Source organism: Chaetura pelagica, unplaced genomic scaffold, assembly GCF_000747805.2.
Source record: "Chaetura pelagica isolate M959 unplaced genomic scaffold, ChaPel_1.0 scaffold66, whole genome shotgun sequence".
In the NCBI taxonomy this organism is placed as follows: Eukaryota; Metazoa; Chordata; class Aves; order Apodiformes; family Apodidae; genus Chaetura; species Chaetura pelagica.
The window spans coordinates 3,505,109-3,523,515 of record NW_009953811.1 but is presented as its reverse complement, the minus strand read 5'-3'; the positions used below and the strand labels follow the sequence as shown (position 1 = coordinate 3,523,515).

At 45.7% G+C, this 18,407-nt stretch overlaps 1 protein-coding gene across 1 annotated transcript; it reads right to left on the bottom strand.

Moving 5' to 3' along the window:
* Nucleotides 1-6,800: 6,800 nt before the first annotated feature.
* Nucleotides 6,801-16,137, bottom strand: PHYH (phytanoyl-CoA 2-hydroxylase). The gene is made up of 9 exons (XM_010001288.1): nt 16,108-16,137; nt 15,668-15,723; nt 15,016-15,126; nt 14,731-14,896; nt 14,013-14,094; nt 12,020-12,201; nt 11,117-11,266; nt 9,570-9,701; nt 6,801-6,854 (listed from the first exon to the last, which is right to left on the bottom strand). Exons 1-9 carry the CDS (start codon nt 16,135-16,137, stop codon nt 6,801-6,803), a joined length of 963 nt encoding a protein of 320 aa, XP_009999590.1.
* Between the last annotated feature and the right edge of the window lie 2,270 nt (nt 16,138-18,407).

Below are 18,407 nucleotides of genomic sequence, written 5' to 3'. Positions count from 1 at the left end.
GTCTCTTGACCAGTCACCTGCAGCTCCCCTGGCCAGCTGGTCTCACCCAGCCATTTCACATCATTTTGTTTTCCCCAACCCACTTGCTGCCCTTTTTTTCTCCTCCCAAAATGAAGTAATTGTGAGACAAGAGTGCAGGCTAAACTTTTCTTCTGTTCTTTAATTTCCTGTGCAACCTGTGTTGCTGATCCCATTTCATTTTGCCCTGAAAACAGCCCTAAGATGCCCATGTGGGAGAACCGCAAGGTGCAGCTGGGATCCTCCACTGCTGGCTGAAAAAACAGCCTGGGTGATCAGTGCCTTTTTTTTTTCCATTTATATGACTAAGAGTGACTCAAAAATAGCAAAGTAACCTTTGTCTGTGCCCCTGAGACAAAAACTGAGAACCTGACTTTTAGAATGACTGGCAAATGCAGAGGGGAGGGGGAAGCCCTCATGTCTCTGGGGACCTGGCTTCTCCAGGCATCTATTGTCACTGCTAACTTTGTACCCTGCTGTTAGATTTCTTGCAGACTTTCCAACCTGCCCTGCTCTTTGCTGGCTGCCAGACTTGCTGCTGTATCCACCTGTTCTGTGTTTCCCTCCCCAGCACAGCCGCTCATATTCTTCTCCTGTTCAGTCTTCATAAGACTTGGGGAGCAGCTCTGGTTTTGGGGCACCCACACTGCACAGACAAGGAAGAGGAGAGTAATTGGAGCAAAAAAAGAGAAGTTCATTGTTTGTGTGTCACCATGGAGCTGACTGAGGACAGAGCCTTTCTGTCAGTACCTGCATACTTGACCACACAGCAGGATGAATTAATATTAGGTTTTCAAAGCACTGTGCAGATCATGTACTGATGACAGTGTTTGGCATATATATGCTAAAGAATCACATATTCTAAGAACTAAAAATATCACCCCAAATGGAGACACCTTGGTTTGGGGGTGGATTTTTAATGAACAGGAACTCTTGGTCAGCCAGGCTGTAGAATTCTCACTGCTGAGCAACATTCACTGTAGCCCCAAACAATTTGCAACTCACCAGCTGGATTATAAGGAGGCATTCAAAAATATACAGGAAGAAGGCAAATTAGAATCTTAGAGCCATAGAATCATCAAGGTTGGAAGGGACCTTAAATATCATCAAGTTCCAACCCTCCTGCCATGAGCAGGGAACCCAACCACTAGATCAGGCTGCACAAAACCTCATCCAACCTGGCCTTAAAAACCGTCAGGGATGGGGCATCAACAACCTCCCTGGGCAACCCATTCCAGTTCCTCACCACCCTCATAGTGAAGAATTTCTTCCTAATATCTAACCTAAATCTCCCCTCTCTCGGTTTAAAACCTTTCCCTCAAGGTTGGCTTCTGTACTTCCTAAGAGAAGAGCTGCAACAGCTCTGCACCTTTTCAACAGAGCAGCTTGACCCAAATGCCAAGGTTACCTGGTTCTGAGCATACTGGCATTTTGCTCAAGTAACAGCCCCACTGCAGCTCTACTAGGACACAGCACAGGAAGTAATTACATGGGGTCTTAATTACCTTCCTCAATTACCTTAATTACCTGCCTCAGTTAATTGCTAGCACATGCCAAAACTTGTGTGCCCTGGATGTCAAACCTGCCTGATGATGTCAGCCTGGTTTCTCTGGGCTGTGAAAATGGTGGAGATAAAGTGCTTGAACACCCTGGTTAGACTGGGTGGGTTGTCATGTAAGTCACTCCCAAAACCCTCAGAGCTCTTTCATCCCTGAAATTGCTGCTCTGCTCCCAAGGGAAGGCTGCAGTTGAATGTAGGGTCTCTTAGCCCAGAAATTACTTGGGAACTGTGTCAATAAATGTTTTTTCATACCTTTTTTTTGTTTGTTTCTGTCCTTGAGAAGTCAGGTTTGGGGGTGAAATTTCCTGTGCCAGGTCTTAGCCTGTAAGGGAGGTCTCTTCAAAAGGTGAGCTGTTTTGCTTCTTTCCTTTAGTTTTGAGATCAAGAATGGAATCACTCTTTGAGGAAAAACCTTTATCAGACAGCAATAGAAACAACTGCTGAAGACCAAAGCTGAACATCTGGGAAGAGCCACACACCTGATGTGAGAGGACACTTGCTCTCTGGCAGCCAAGTGGGCCAGCAGCAGCTTTGTCAAGTGCTGAAAACTATGAATGGACCTTATGACATCAATGAAACCAGCTTCTAAGGAATCACAAGGGCTAAAACTACAATGAAAAGGGATTTTTCTTCATTTCCCTCTTGTAGTTTTGAAGCTTCAGGATCTCATTTTTCCACTTTTGGGAAGATGGGGAGTCTTATTCTTTCAAACTTTGGTATTTCAAAACACTGGGGGTGGGAAGATTTCTGCTTCCCATCTTTCTCTAATTCTTTAAATCCTTGTGTGAACCAGAGAATTTCTGGAATTGGATCTTTAAGAAAAACAAAAAAAAAGCCCATAGCCCTGACACTCCCAAACACATGAAATCACAAGAGGGCTCAGTGAGGTCAATACACTTGGGAATTAGAGTAACCATCAAGGCCAAAAATGCAACCAAGCCCTGTGGACATACATGGACCTGGCAAAACCTCTGTTCTCCAGCCCCCACCCATCTGTGTGTTGGAGGAATGAAGACTGTGCTGAGCTCTGCTCTGGTCACCCTCTGCTGGCCCTTGGTTCTGCCAGTGATCCTGCCAGGAGAAGAGGACCACAGATCTCTGGGTTTGCAGATGTGGGACAAGAAGGGGCAGGAGGGCACCTGCTGCAGTGGCCATGACCCTGATGTGGTGGAGAGCTGGAGCTTTGCCCTGAAGCACCTGTGTCCTTGCAAGACAGGGAGGACATGGGCTGTTGTTTCTTGGTTTTGGGGTGTCTCTCAGCTGCCTGACCTTTTTCTCAGAACAAACTCCCACCTTTCCAGGGTTCACTTTGTTGTTTATGCAGCCACACACCCATCAGCAGGATTTCTGACCCAGAGAAATAACACCACACAGGCACCCAGTGTGGTGGTGCTCTCATTTAATTTTTATTAAAAAAAATAAAAATCAACATCTTCATCAACTATATTAATGACTTCCCTCCCATGTGAGCTCATACTGAAACTTGCATGAAACTCTGATTCACTATGTTTATTTTGCATGGAAAAATATGTTAGAAGCCTTAAAGACCTCATCATGCATAGAATCTTCTTACATTAGATGAATTAATTTCATCTAACTGAAATAATCATTATAATTCTATTAATATTATTAATAACCTTACATTAATAGAGCATCAGCCCACCAGTGTATCAAGAGAGAGATTAGGAAACAAAACATGAAGAAGCAAAGCACATCTCTCATAATTTTTCTTTGATAATTTTTTCTTTGATTTCATATTTTTTCCCTAAAAATAACCACAGCAAATCTGTTTTTTTAGGTCAGGTTATTTTTGAAGTGCATCAGCTGTTCAGCTTCAGTGCAACTATTTTGTATTAGCATAGAGTGAATTTATAATGCAGTATTTGGGTGAGTTTCTTACAGAGAGGGCCAAAAGATCATAAATCTGGCTACTCAGAAGCTGATGCTCAGGCACACATTTTCCATCCTGCTCTTCAGAAGCCACTTTAAAGATGAATTCTTTTTCCTTGCATAACCTTTGCTTGCTTCTTTCTAATTAAAAAAAAGGCAAAAAAACACCAAACAAAAAAAAATCCAAACAAAAAATACTTAGAAGGCACCATCTTTGGACACTGTTTCCTGCAACAGGTCCTCATTACAAACTGGGGTCACCTCTTTCAGCCTCTTCTGACTCCAAAAAGGTTGGAGGCCACAGGCTGAACATGGTCCTTCTCCTGGCAGGGCTCTTCCTTTTTTTTCACATGAGCTCTTCATGGAACAGCAAAAAACAATTCCTGTTCTGATGCCAATAGTTTGGGATTCCAAAAATCATGGAGGGATGGGCTGTGTGTTGGGAACAGCACTTGGGTTCCTGCACTTGTGCCTCACAGTGCCAAAGCACGAGGGGCCAGTTTTCCTTCTGGAACAAAGTTAAGCTTGGGGCAGCAGATGACTTGGTTAATTACTGCTTTTTCTCTCCTCCTCCCCTTCCTGCTGCCCTGGTGGCAATTCAAAGGAGAAGAGAGAGGGTGTTTGGACCTGATGAGATGTGCTTGCAGCTCCCAATCAGCTGCACTGCACTGCCAGGGAAACAAACCCTAAGAGATACATGGTTTTGGTTTTTACCCAAAAAGCCAAGTTCCGGAGATGAATTTCTAGCTGTGAATTTCCTCTGGTGGGGCATGTGCTTTGGAACCCTGTGACTGCAGAATCTCTGCCAGCTGGAATGGGTGGGAATAGGAACAAGAAGTCACTTACCAAAAGATCCCTCACATAGAAGGTGGCACTTACATGAGCAGAGGAAGCCTCCTGTGGACTCCAGCCCTTGCTCAAACATCCTGTAAGGAAGTGCTTGTAGATCCTTACTCTTCCAGGAACATGGTCCTACACCCATAAGCATGTAGCTGTGCTGAGAAGCAGCCAAGAAGCCCTGCTGGATCTGGCTCGGCCCAGGGTCAGTTCAGGGGGCAGGGATCAGACTCCTTGGCATTGCTGGGATGCAGCTGAGCTGTCCTTGCACACAGCCAAGGGGAGCCTGTCTTAGCATAGCCCTTCCCGGGTTCTGGAGTATCTTCAGCCTGTTCTTGTAGGAAGGAGTGAGGACATGAGTCTCTCATCAGGTGGGAAAACTGCTGAGTTTAGAAGATCTGTGAGGTCTTTGATTGTTTTTTTTCTTCTGAAAGGGGAAACTGAAGCCTAAATCCATAGGCAGAGATGCACGATTTAAAAAAAACAACAACGAAGTTCTTCCTTTTCTATCCCAACTGTAGTAAGGAAAATTCAGTCTGGATACTGGGAATCTGATGGGCACCTGTAGCTCTTCTTTGTGGCCACAGCTCCCTCTGCAGTCAACTCAGCTACACCAGTAACGCCAGATAGTGAAGTCTCTCTACAAATCCTGTGTTGGGAACCACACAGGATGCCCTAAATCCTCACAAAAATCCCAAGGAGAGCACCAGTGAGGCTGAGAGCTAGAGCTCAGTAGGGTCAACAGAGGAGCCTGCAACTCACTGGAAATCATTCAGTCCCACCCATGCAGGAAGCAAAGACCAGGCTGAGAAGGTCCAAGCCTGGAGAAGCATCATAGCACAGCTCCCCAAGAGTGGGATCAGTGCCAGGGTTATAGAGAGGGTGTGGGAAGAAATGCAGGAATGAGTACACCCAAAATAACCCACCCAGCAGGGCTGGGAGCTTTCAGAATGTCAAACCAGAGGCTACTGAGAGGCTACTGAGAGGCTACTGTGTTCAAACCTTGCTTTGTTCAAAAAGCATAGAAGCAAACAAGAAAAACCATAGATGCTGCAGGAAGAAGCACAAATCCCTCCTCTACATTATGGTGTCATGTATGAAATGACTGCAGCAGCTTCAACTTGCAGCTGCTTCTCTAGGCAGTTCCCCAGGGGAGATTTTGAGCCTTGTGGCTTGAGGACAGGACCTCTCTTGCACCTCTTCTCCTGTCTCACCTGAGTGACTTCCCAAGCTGCAGGGTAACTGAGCAGAAGGAGCCACAAGAGCCCATCAGTGCAGCCTTTGGTGCTGTTTAGGCACCTTGTTTGGTTAGAAAAGAGGAGAGGAGGAGGAGAGGAGAGGACGAGGAGGAAAGGAGAAGAAGAGGACGAGAAGAGGAGGAGAAGAGGAGGAGGAGAGAAAAAGAGGAAAGGAGAGAGGCTCACTGATTTGCACTGGGGTGTTCAACGACATACCTACTGCCAGAACTCCAAAGTGAAAAAACAATACAACACAGCAATCAAACACAGTTTTGCTCTGATTTAATCTGTATTTCAAAACATACTCTGAAAGCAAAAGAATTCTTCAGAAAGTGAGGAAAAACACTGTGAAAGGCAAGAGGATCATTTCAGTGCACGTCGCTCAGCCCCTCGACCAGTGCATCCTGAGGAGCATCCAAACACTTTCCTGACCTGGCAGCTCCAAAAGGCACCTTTTCTCAGACCTGCCAGTCTCAAAGCAGGACTCCCTCGTTTCACAGAGCCTTGGATCAGCTGTGCAAAGCTGATAACAGGCTGATTAGATAGCCCAGTAGTTCCCAACCCCCTCAGCCACATATTCAATTTGTGCCAGCACTGCCTGGTAAGATATCATGCCACACCAGGTCATGTTTGAGGAACTCTACTAGCCACCATGTTCCAGCCCATCTATCCCATCTATCCTGTCTTTATCTGAGTGGTGGCTGCCTCCCCTTTATCTAGTTCCTTACACCATTGATTCTGCTGGTACCAATACCCCTGCCTTCACCAGCTGTACTAATCACTTCCCCTGTGAGCTCATACTGAGGCTTCGTGCAAGACTCTGATTAGTTTTACATCTTTTGCATATGAAAGGAAGTTGGAAAAGTTAAAAACCTACCCTTTCCTAAATTCTTGCATAAAATCTTATGATAGTATAGCATCATTCCAAAGGTCTGCCACGTGAGAGAAAAAAGAAGAATTGAAACATCAAGAAAATCAAGGTGTTATTTTCAAGACCTTAGCTCTTTGATTGTCTAAGAGACCTACAGCAAATCTGGTTTTCTAGGCCAGGTTTCTGTTGACATACATCAGCTGTTTAACATCAGTGCAATTATTTTGTATTACCATAAAATTGCTGCAAAATCTTTGGCTAAGTTACCAACACAGAGGTCAACAAAGCACACATCATTCTGCCTGCCCAGGCAGGGTCTGCACTCTTGGATCAGAGCAGCTCCTTCTCAGGCACATGTTCTCCATCCTGCTCCTCAGGGGTTGTTCTACAGGTTGATTCTCTCCCCTTGCACAAGACGTGCTCGGAAGTTCCAAATATCCTTCAAAAGCAAAAATGAGACAAAGGAAAAAGCCTTAAGGGTCAGCAAAACCAGTGACCAGGGTTCCAGTTTACAGAGTTGGAAATAGATAGAGCATTCTCAGCTTTGCTACTTATCCATAAAAACCTACCAAAACACTGAATATCCCTTCAAATACTAAATATCAAGAACCAAAAGAAACCAAAAACATAAGGAAAGACTTCTTTATTGTAGGGATTATGGAGCACTGGAACAGGCTGCCCAGACAGGTTGTCTCCTTCTCTGAAGACTTCCAAGACCTGCCTGGACACATTTCTGTGTCACCTGCCTTAGATGATCCTGCTCTGCCAGGATCCTGCTCTGATCCCCAGAGGTCCCTTCCAACCCCAACATTCTATGCTTCTATCAAAATACAGCCCAAACTAAAGAAGAGGTGCAGCCTGCACCCCCAGGAGACAGGTTGTTTGCAGGTGTGACATGGAAGGCAAGATGCCTGTGGTCCAGTTCTGGGAAGCAGAAAAGGAAACACCAGAAGTACACAGAATATGGCTCTTGCAGAAGTCACCCATGCCTGGTTGTGCACACAATGCCTCCCTCAGGCACCCCTGGGCAATCAAAAAAGCTCATCAGCTGAGGACACCTGAGGACACTGCTGCCCATGAGCAAGTGATATTCCTGGTGCAGCAGAAACCAGCAGGAAATAATGGATACAAATGCAAGCCCTTAGCTAGAAATCAGGTGCTGGGCAGGCACTGCTGCAGACATTCCTGCACTGAGGTGCATTTTGGACAAGCTCTTCCCTCAGTTCCTGGTGTGAGGATTACTTAGTTCTTATCATTAGCCTTGTGAGGTGAAATGTAAAAGTTGGGCACTGCTCTGGGACAAAGCTCCAACTCTGGCTAAAAAAAATGCTTAGAGGTACAGGGAAACATAGACTCATCTGAGACTGGTATGGGCATCCACTCAAATAAGGGCAAGGAAGCTGGTGAAGGGTCTAGAGCACAGGTCTCATGAGGAGTGGCTGAGGGAACTGGGGATGTTAAGTCTGTGGGAAAGGATGCTCAGAGGAGACCTTATCACTCTACAACTACCCGAAAGGAGGCTGTAGTGAGATGGGGGTTGGTCTCTTCTCCCAAGTAATAAATGATAGAACAAGAGGAAATGGCCTCAAGTTGTGCCAGGAAACATTTAGATGGGGTATTATGAAGAATTTCTTCACCAAAAGGGTTGTCAGGCACTGGAACAGGCTGCCCAGGGCCGTGGTGGAGGCACCATCCCAGGAGGTATTTAAAAGCTGTGTAGATGTGGTGCTGAGGGACATGGTTTAGTGGTGGACTTGGCAGTGCTGGGTTAGCAGCTGGACTTCATGATCTTAAAGGTCTTTTCTACCCGAAACAATTCTCTGATTCATTTCCCCTCAGAAGAAGGAAAACCTCACTATGCATCACTTTGGATTTTGCTGTGTACTAAATAACTCCAGGAATCAAAACTCAAGCAGGCTCTAACTTTACAGATAACACCTAAGATCATGCCTGCAAAACACAGCTGGACACCCCACCATTCCCAGGCACCATGTGGGAAAACACAGAACAAATCCCCCTAAAGCTAAAAAGAGTCTTCTCCTCCAGAATCACAGAATCTGAGGGGTTGGAAGGGACCTGGAAAGATCATCCAGTCCAACACCCCTGCCAGAGCAGGGTCACCCAGAGCACGTCACACAGGAACATGTCCAGGTGGGTTTGCATGTCTCCAGAGAAGAAGACTCCACAACCTCTCTGGGCAGCCTGTCCCAGGGGTCTGTCACTCTCACAGGAAAGAAGTTCTTCCTGATATTCACATGGAACCTCCTATGCCCTAGATATTTTAATATCTGTAAAATATGTACATTTTAAAAGAAAATCACTGCCTATTGCAGCTAGACTTTACTGTTTTGATACCAGCTTGGGAACTGCTGTGGATTAAGAAATTAAGAACATTTCCACTCCACTAACAACATTTATTTTTCTTTCACTGCCTCAATGCCTGAAGAATTTAGATTTGCCTTCTTTTACACAATGGTTTCAGTTATTCAGCACAAGTCCATTACCCCTTTTTCTTTTTCAGCCAGATGTGTATCTCTGCTGACATACCTGTTGTAGCCTCAGGTCTCAACAATTGATGTGTAATTCTATTTAACCAAAAAAATCCAGTCTACTATTGCAGACAGATGTGGCTACTTGTTTTAAAAGAAAAAAACACGTTCCATTAGGAAGGGAAACTGCAAGAACTGTGGCCATTGCACTCAACTTATTGCACCTTCTTATACTTGGAAATTCAGGGCAGGAGATGACCACATCTGCATACTTACATTGTGCAGTGCAGACACAACTGCAAAGAGCTCTGGTTCAGACACACTCCCCACAACAAACCAGGAACCAAGGAAGGGATCAAGGCCTGCTCACAAAACCCATTTTGGCAAACAGAGCTGGAGGAGGGACTTCCAGAGCTCAGGGGATGCAAAGGGGCCGCCCAGAGAGCAAGGCCACTTGTCCAGCATAGCAAGAAGCAGCCTTATGAGCAACAAGGCTCCAAAAAAGCCTCCCGTCACCCTGTTGACATCAGGTCTTTTATCCTGCCAAGCACCTCCTCTTGGCACAGCTTGATCTGCCAAACTGGGCACAGCAAAAAGCACAAATCTGTCACGCAAGAGAGGCTCAGGAAAGGGCACTGACCAAAGGACACATAGCCAAGCCTTACCCTGAGTTCCACAGAAGACATGTCAAATTTCTCACGAGCTATCTCTACCAGTTCTTTCTCCAGGTGCTCTTGGGTTGTGTTCTTGACATCAATGTAGTGGCAATCTGAACTGGCAAAGTGACAGCTTATACTCTGCATGAAGGAAACAGGGCATCACTCACTACCACATCCATTACAAATGACTGGTGGAAAAAAAATCTCATGCATCCCAGATTGTGGACACCCCACCTCTGCCTCACAGATCTCATCAACAAATTCCCTTCTCTTTTCTGAGCACTCCTGCTCCCCTGAGAGTGTCCTCTTGAAGAAATCCTCTTGCTGGAGACATGCTCTTGCTTGCTGACATGCTCTTCTTCCTGCCCCTTCTTTCCCAAACAGTCCCCCAGCATGAACTGTACTACTTGATCTCAGAATATCAGCAACAAGAGTGGGACTAGGGAAAGGCAGGTTTGGAGCAGACCTGCGTGCTCAGCACAGGTTCTTACTTTCTGCACTCAAGTCACATCATCCCACTTACTTTGTAATCAGTTCTTGCTTAAGCAGAGTCTAGAGGAAAGAAAGAGAAATGTCCCAACACAAAGAGCTGTTCCATTGCAAAAGCTATGCCACCCACAAGCAAGACCATGCCAGATCTCCAAGGGTGCCAGACCATAACCTGGCTCAGAAAGCTCCAGGATTTTCACTGATTTACCCCAAAGGCAAAGGAATACTGGGATCTGGCACAGTACGAGGAAGCTCCTGTGTTTCTAGGGGGTACTAAACAGGACTCCTGCTCCACTAGCCAGGGAAGAACCTGCAGATGAGACTCTCAGTACTCGTTGTCTTCTCTGCTTTCAGGATTGCAGGAGGAATGAATTCCACACCAGGAAACTGATACTGGGGCTAAAAGAAAGGGCCATATAGTGGTAAAAAGCAAAGCAAATATAAAAATAGAGCAGCCTGTGTTGCAGTGCATGGGGAGATACATCTGCATTGCTCCTAGTGGCTATACTTGAGGCTACAGTTCCCTTACATTCCTGGGTGAATCCAATTCTGAGAAAGGATTCAGGCATCCGAAGGAGGGCACTTTTGCCTGTTTCAGTCAAATAAACATGATGCAAAACAGATTATGGGTAATCAAGTCTTTCATAGAAAAATGGGTCATCTTATCATATAATAAATGTTATTTAGTGGCTTATGGAGGCTCCTGCTGTCCGGAGATGGGATACCAAAAAGGCAGGGGCAAGAAAGTCAGAGAAACTCCTGACATTTTGGACAGCTGAAAGGGAACTATTGGAAAATCAAATACAGCCAGCCAAGCTTCAAAAAGATTCAGTATCTAATTTCTACTCCTGCTCTTTTTCTGCTCCAGCAGCCCCACAGCATCTTCTCCTAAAAGCCAGAGATGTTTAAAAATAAAATAAAAAAAATAAAAGAGTGTAAAAGGAAGCTAAAAACTGATTAAAAACTTAATCCACATATTCATTAACTTGGAAAGGAGGGGATATTTCAATAATTTTTTGAAAAATCAAACATACCAAAAGCTGCATCAAGAGATGGTTTCCTACCTTTCGGAAACCTGATGTCTTGTTTATCCCAGAGCCATGAATGAGCAGGGGATGGAAGAACACTGTGTCTCCCTTCTCCATGACAAGGTGAACCTTGGGAGTCTTCTCATCTTCATCAAGCAGCCCATGGAAAAGTTTGTTAGTTTTACCCTAGAAAAAAAAGGGTGAATTGGAGCAAGTGCTGATTCTCAGTGACAGCCGGAACAGTCACTGAGCTGCTTCTCTCTGGGCAGTACATTCAGTGTTGCCCAGCTAAGAACCTGCCCATTTGCCTGCAAGGTTTCCTATTTGAAGCCTGAGGTCCAGTAAAATAATGTGAGTCCTATTTTCTGAAGCTGAACTCATACAATTAAGAATGTTTCCTGGCTGGAGAGAAGAGCACTGGGGAATCCCACAAGTGTGGCCTGATGCCACTGCTGGTGTCCAGCTTTTTGCTCCCAGTGTAACCACCACCAGCACCAGGGCTAGACTGGCAACCATCTGTTCTTAAAGCAAGATACTGCTTGACATGTAGTTGCATCCAGTTGTTTACTGTCCAATTTCTGCTCTTTGGGACAGTACCCAGGCTCACCAGGCAGGAACAAATTCACTGGAGGAGAAGGAGTCCTCAGACTTGGCAAGGGCAGTGGAAAACAGCTGCATGTGCTTTTGCTGTCATGCCATGACATGCCAGACAATTTCTAGGTGAAGGTGGGAACAGATGCAAATCTCCCCAGGTTACAGGGAGTGAGGCCAACCAAGCAACTCTCTCCAGAAGGAACAAATCAGGTTTTGCATAAACAGAAAAACCACCAGTGAAAGCCTCAGCTTGGGCATGCACACCATCCCTCCCAGGGGAGCTCTCCTCAGCCAAATCGTGATCCCCTCATGCAGACCCTCCCCAACCCCCCCGTGATGCTCTACCTCCCACTGTGGATAGCCATGAGGCTTCAGGGGCAGCTTGTGTGTCCCTGGCTGCACGACCAGGCAGCCATTGTCCTGGTCAGCCCTCTCCATGGCAGTCCAGGAGCAGACGATGCGGGACGCAGGTCGGAAGGGGAAATAGTGCAAGTCCTGATGCATGGGGTGGAGAAAAGTCTGCTTCTCTGCAACACAGGTTCAAAACCTTCAACCTCATCAAATGTGACACAGCCTTTTCCTTCCATTAGACCACTGCACTTGTTGTTACATGTCCTAAGAATGCTGCTTGCCACTGGAGAGACTGTGTGTATTCCAGCCCACTTCCAGACTTGGAAGCCAAATGGATTCACTTACAGGCCACCCCGAGATGGACCACGAGCACAGTGGTGGCTCTTGGGTCAGCAATGGCAGGGGGACACAGTGACTGCCTGTGTGATCCCTCAGAAGACTCCTTTTGCTGTCCTTCACCACCACCACCGATGCCCTGCCAAGTTTTCAACATTCACTTGGGCTGCTCCCCAGTTCAGTGAACTTTAAACCAGCAGAGAATTGCACAAACCTCTCCCAGTACAAAGACTCCCAAACAGCTCTGCTGTCTGTGGCCACTTGATCTATCACTGTGTTGCAAGCAGAATCAGCTCTCTCTGTGCTGCACCCAACACGTTTATTTAGCCTTCTTTAAAAATAAAAACCTCAACAGACAGTCTACTCAGCACTCTAACAACAGGTTTTTTTTTCCATGAAGTCTCAACAGAAATAAATATTTCTGAAGTTTTGTTTGTTACTTCTTTTCCGACTGTGGAAATGGAAACATATCCTCCACACCAAAACTGCCTTTTATATATTATTTATATTTTTTGTATACTATATATATTTATATATAGACACACACACAATATATATAATATATAATATATTGTCATTACACATTGTATATAAAAATATATATTATTATAATATATATTATTTAGATCTATTTTACCATTGATTTTGCTCCTCAGATATAATTTGGATGTTTCCTCTTGCCTCATTTGCTATATTATTTAGACTTTGGGCAGCCTGGAAAAACTTCCTAAGATCTGTACCTCTCCTGAAGTACTCCTCAAAGATACTGAATGGTGACCTTGCAAATACAGAGCAGGTTCCCTTTCCTTGTCCAGTATTCTTTTGTTTTTACTTTAAAAATATATGGTCTCCTGTTGAGCTTCCAAACCAAAATGGCACAGCTTTCTGTGGAGTATCAAGGATGACAAATGGAGCAAACAAACTCATGATTTTCAGACCTCAGGGTACTAAAGATCTGCTCTGAAGTAAAACACCTGAGAATAAGAAACACAGCTCAGGTCCCAACTTCTGCAGAGCCAAAGCTACTTTGAAAAACTGCAATATAGTTAGTCAGGTTCTCTTCCTCTCTCCCTGCCCATCATCCTTGTATAACCTATTATCTTAATTTCCAGGAGCTGAAGCCAGGCTTCAGAATCCTGCTTTTGGCACCCATTCAAGTATCTTCCTATCAAAGTGCTGAGTGTGCAACACCTGTCAGTGAGGTCAGAAGCACATCAACTCCAAGCAAAGAATGACCTCTGGATTTATTGCCTTTTACCAAGATCCACATGAGCACTTCTTTTTACTGCATTTGAAAAGTTGAGCTTGAAAAGCCTGTCATTTTTTAAAGCCTGGGCCTTCATGTAGGTGCAGCTGGCTTGGCTGGGGAGCTCACCTGCCCACTTTAAACACTGGAGTTGTGCAGCCCAGACAACCACCATCTTTAGCAAACAACTATCCACTGAACATTGAAAGACAAAAAGCATTCTCTATTTAAACCAAACTATTACCAAAGTGGCCTGGTACATTTTTTAAGTGATTTGGTTTTAATTTGTCCCTTTTTTTTTAAATTTTCAAACAGCTTCTCTAAAACACAAAGTTCCATTTTGGCCAGACAAACAGCACATACACAACAATTTCTCTGTTTTCTTCTTATCCAAGTTTTCCTTACCAGAATCTGGAAGTTTGTTTATCAGCATGGTGTGCATTGCCATGATGTTTGGCCCTGTGAAGCACTCGACATATTTGAGGATCTACAGGGAGGAAAATATTAGGAAAAAAAATATTAGAAACATGAAAGTCAAGAGGAAAGATTGCTGAGGAAGCACTGGGACCTGGATGTTTAGCTGAGGACTAGGGGACAGGAAGAGAAGATTGGGATGGAGGAATCCAAGACAGGAGACAGGTTATGGCACAAACAGGCAGTGGTAGGAGGCCAAGACAGAAGATGGTGCAGCAGGCTGTTGGGTGGGGGTGTCTGCCACAACACAAATATTGGCTACTAAGCTGGACCTGCCCAGAGAGCACAGATTCTTTGTCTGGATAAAAGACATTCAGAAAATGTTGCTGAACTGTCCTACTAGCCTGGCATGGTTTGGGCTAGTCTCATTCCTGACTGGCTCTGCACCACAGAAGCAGAGGAGCACTGCTTTAAGTCTTCTGCCCTGACCACCATCCATCCTATGCTCCTACAAAACACTCTTCCTCAAGGTGGCTTCCTCACGTGTGTACTCAGGGGACTGGCACACAGAGGCTCTAAGGGATATAGGATATGGCTTAAGCAGAACTAAAAAAAGCTCCTTTGTATAGACATGAAAGCATAGATACATTCATATAGGCTCTTCCACACCACCACCCCTTTTTGTTGTTTTTTTCTTATTTTATTTTACCTCGGGCAGAGTACAGTATCTGAACAACTCTTCATCCTCCTGGAAGTCCTGCACTTTATTAACTGATTTTTCAGACTGACTGTACTGGGTTCTCAGGGACTCGTCTTTCATAATCATAGCTCCCAGGGGCTTCACCTCTTTCCTACAGATCCTCAGGAACTCCAACCTGCAAAGCAGTGGGCACATCCATGTTGGGAAGAGTTCAGCTTCCTCCAGCTCCCAGAGCTCCCTCAGGATGTTGATGCACACAGGACCCCCCCAGCACCCCGGACAAGTGACCCATACCTGAAGCGCTCAATGTCTTCATCAGAAACAAGCTTCTTAATGAGCAGATACCCATTGTCCTCATAGAACTGCCTTTGCTCTGTGGTGAGGAGGTTATTGTCCAGGGTATAGCTGAGACACAGAGGAGAAACACATTACTAGAGCTGGGCAAATAGCAGCAGCAGCTTCAGGGAGACCTAGCAGAAGGATGGTGATGTGGGGGATGAGCAGCTGCTGGGAGGAGTCGTGACAAACCCTCCCCACCTGCATGTCCACCTCAGCTCTGCAGGTGTGCAGTGTTTGCCAGGCCCCTGCAGAGCCAGCACTAGCATCTCTGCCCACAGCCACCTGTGGCAGAATCCAAAGCATCCCCCTCTACCTTCCCAAAGTGGAGAAGGAAGGAGGAAAGCTGGGATCAGCCCTCAGCTGCTCTACTCTCAACAGAGATACTGAAGCACCCTGGAATAGTCAGTCAGTCAGTTCATCCACTTGGATATTTTCAAGATGCATGGTTAAGTTTTCTGATTAAGCTACAGTTAAGCAAAGAATATACCCTTGCACAAGGAAAGGCTACACCACGTCTAGTGATCAACATGTGTGCTAGGGTGGAAAAAATAATTGAGTCCTGCAGGTTATTGGTTATTTAATCTATACAAAGGAAGACACAGCTTACCGAAACCTCCCTGTTTGAGGAACAACACTAACTTGGGCTGAAGTAGGAACACTTACCTGGGATGGAAATTAAGGAATATATACTTAAGCATAATAGAGTAGAAGAACATCTATAAATGGGCGCCCTGAATCCTACAATGCAGTTCATCTTAAACATCAGTTCTGTGCTAGACATTTTATTCATAGTTTATTTTGCTCCCAAAAAAAATCTTCCCTGCCTTCAGGGTAGCACAACTAGCAGAGAAATATAAGGTAACAGCACAGTACAGCCTTGTCCATGAGTGTAGAAAAGTCAATACAAAATGCATGAGACTCCAGGGCCTCAATTAATCTCCCATAATATCAAGACACCCAGTGAGATGCTCAGTTGAGAAGTTTACTTGTGCAATTTTCCTCCCTATGCTTCAGGGAGCAGCCAGACCCACCCAAAACCTTCATTACCTCTTGGAGGTGCTTTGCCTTCTCTCCCATTCTAATATCAATGTGCCAAATCCAGAGCAGAAGTCACAGGGGTGAACCTGGGACTTCCCATTCCTATTCAGGGCTGCAAACCCTCACCTTCTCTCCAGTTACTGCAGAGATTAGGTGCCTCCCAAATTTGATGGGGAGAGCATGAAGAGAGGAGAGCTATGGGTTTGTCCTTCACCCCCATTTATAGAATCACAGAATGGTTTGGGTTGGAAGGAACTTCAAAGATCATCTAGTTCCAACCCCCCTGCATGGGCAGGGACACCTCCCACTAGACCAGGTTGCCCAAAGTCCTGTCCAACCTGTCCCTGAACACTTCCAGGGATGGGGCATCCACAACTTTCCTGGGCAACCTGTTCCAGTGTGTCACCACCCTCATACTAAAGAATTTCTTCCTAATGCCTAACCTAAATCTACCCTCTTCCAGTTTAAAGCCATTACCCCTTGTGCTATCCCTACATGCCCTTGTAAAAAAAATCCTTTTGCCTGCATTTTGAGGAACCTTCACTTCTACAGTTGGTATGCTGGGTTTTTCCAAGTGTCCCAACAGGCAGCACCCAAGCTGAATTCCCAGCTGTAGAACAGAGCTCTTCTAAAGGCACTTGTCAGTTCTTCTCAGCTGCCCTCCTGTAAGGAGGAAAGTGCTGGTGTCACCGATGTAGTTCTCTTCTCTAGCTCCTAAGCCAAGCTCCCAAGAAAACCCTGCCATATTTCACCTTCTGCTGCTTCCTCTCCCTTCTGAGGCCACGTGCTAGGACTCTGAGCAGGCAGAGTTTTTCCACTATCATGTAAAAATTACTCATCTTCTAATAAACCAGTACAACCAACCTCTAATACACTATATCCCTAAAAGCAACTACAGGAGGAAACTAGGGATGTTCCAGATGGTATTAAGATGGTATTAAGCTCTCTCTTAGGCAAGTTTAAATAAGCAGAGGATCAGGGTGCTCTCTTCTCCAGGCTGGGAAAGTGGTAGCCTGGGGCAAGGCAGCAGAAGGCAGCTGAGGGCTCCCTGAGCAGAGAGAGGTGGCTGTGCACATCCCCAGCCCAGCAAGGCAGCACACAGACCCCACGGGCTGTGAGCAGTTTTCACATTTTAGGTCTCTATTAAGAATTTCCACCCCCCTCCATAAAAGGATGGGCGTTCCTGGAAGGAAAACTGACTGTCTTACTCAATTCACCAAGCCAGAGATTACAACAAAACCACTGCACTGAGGTTAACATATATCAAATACATCTGCTTGTAGCAGAGTCTATAATTTACTTTATCCACACACTTTTCTTGTTCCACCCCAGCTTAAGTCATATTTTTGCTCAAAGCTCTTTGCATCAGGACCATTGTAGTTGCACTTAAAACCAAAACAGCTTGTGCACTGCCTTTCCTTAGTTACTTGCTCTCTCTTTAGAGCCAGGATGCTCTTCCTAGCATTTATTTCCCATGTTGTCTTCCTACGTGCACCTTTGTCACAGGGCAGTCTGAGTCAAGCACTGTCTGTCCATCTATCTTAATATTTTTAATCTATTTTAAAGGCTCCTACATGCTCACATACTCTTAACTATCGTATCAAAATTCAGAGACAACTTCTCAGCATGCAGCTCTGAGAATCAGCAGCATTTAAGAATCCTTTTGTTGCCTTGTTTTTGAAGGGAAGATTCGTGGCAGCACCTTCAAAAACACCACCAGCAACCAGCCTTCACTTCACCTCCAGAAACACAGCACAGACCAACACGAAAACTTCCTTCTCTCCCTGGTTTCCTCTCCCTGACCTGCTGAAGAGCCTGCAGCCTCCAGCACCTCATTTGTGGAGTCTCCTTCACTGGAGACATTCAAAACCCACCTGGATGCGTTCCTGTGTGATGTACTCTAGGTGACCCTGCTCTGGCAGGGGGGTTGGACTAGATGATCTCTTGAGGTCCCTTCCAACCCCTAGGATTCTATGATTCTATGAGTCTATGACTTCCCACTCACCAACCACCCCTGGAGGTTTTTCATTGCTTCTGGTCCGGTCTGCATCTCTCAACAAATCCTCAGGCTCCCTGTGCAGCTGCTCAGCCTCGAAGGGTTTATCTCCCCCGAGACCCTGGGATGTCTAAGAGGGAAATTCCCGGCAGGGAAGCCCCCCTGCCCGGTGCCAGGGGGGTGGGAAGAGGCGGGTGGGCTGCCAGGGGCACAGCCCCGCTCCTGACGGGGAAAGCACCGGGCAGCAGGGGGATTTCGGGTCGCTGGCCCCGGGGGGAGCAGAGCCCCCAATCCAGGGCAGGGCGCCGCGGCC

Coding starts and splice junctions, on each gene's coding strand:
- PHYH (XM_010001288.1), bottom strand. CDS start 16,137: ATGGGAGAGAAGGCAAAGCACCTCCAAGAG. Junction 14,897..15,015: donor GAAGACATTGAGCGCTTCAG/GTATGGGTCACT, acceptor ACTGCTTTGCAG/GTTGGAGTTCCTGAGGATCT. Junction 6,855..9,569: donor TGTCTTCTGTGGAACTCAGG/GTAAGGCTTGGC, acceptor TTGCTTTTGAAG/GATATTTGGAACTTCCGAGC.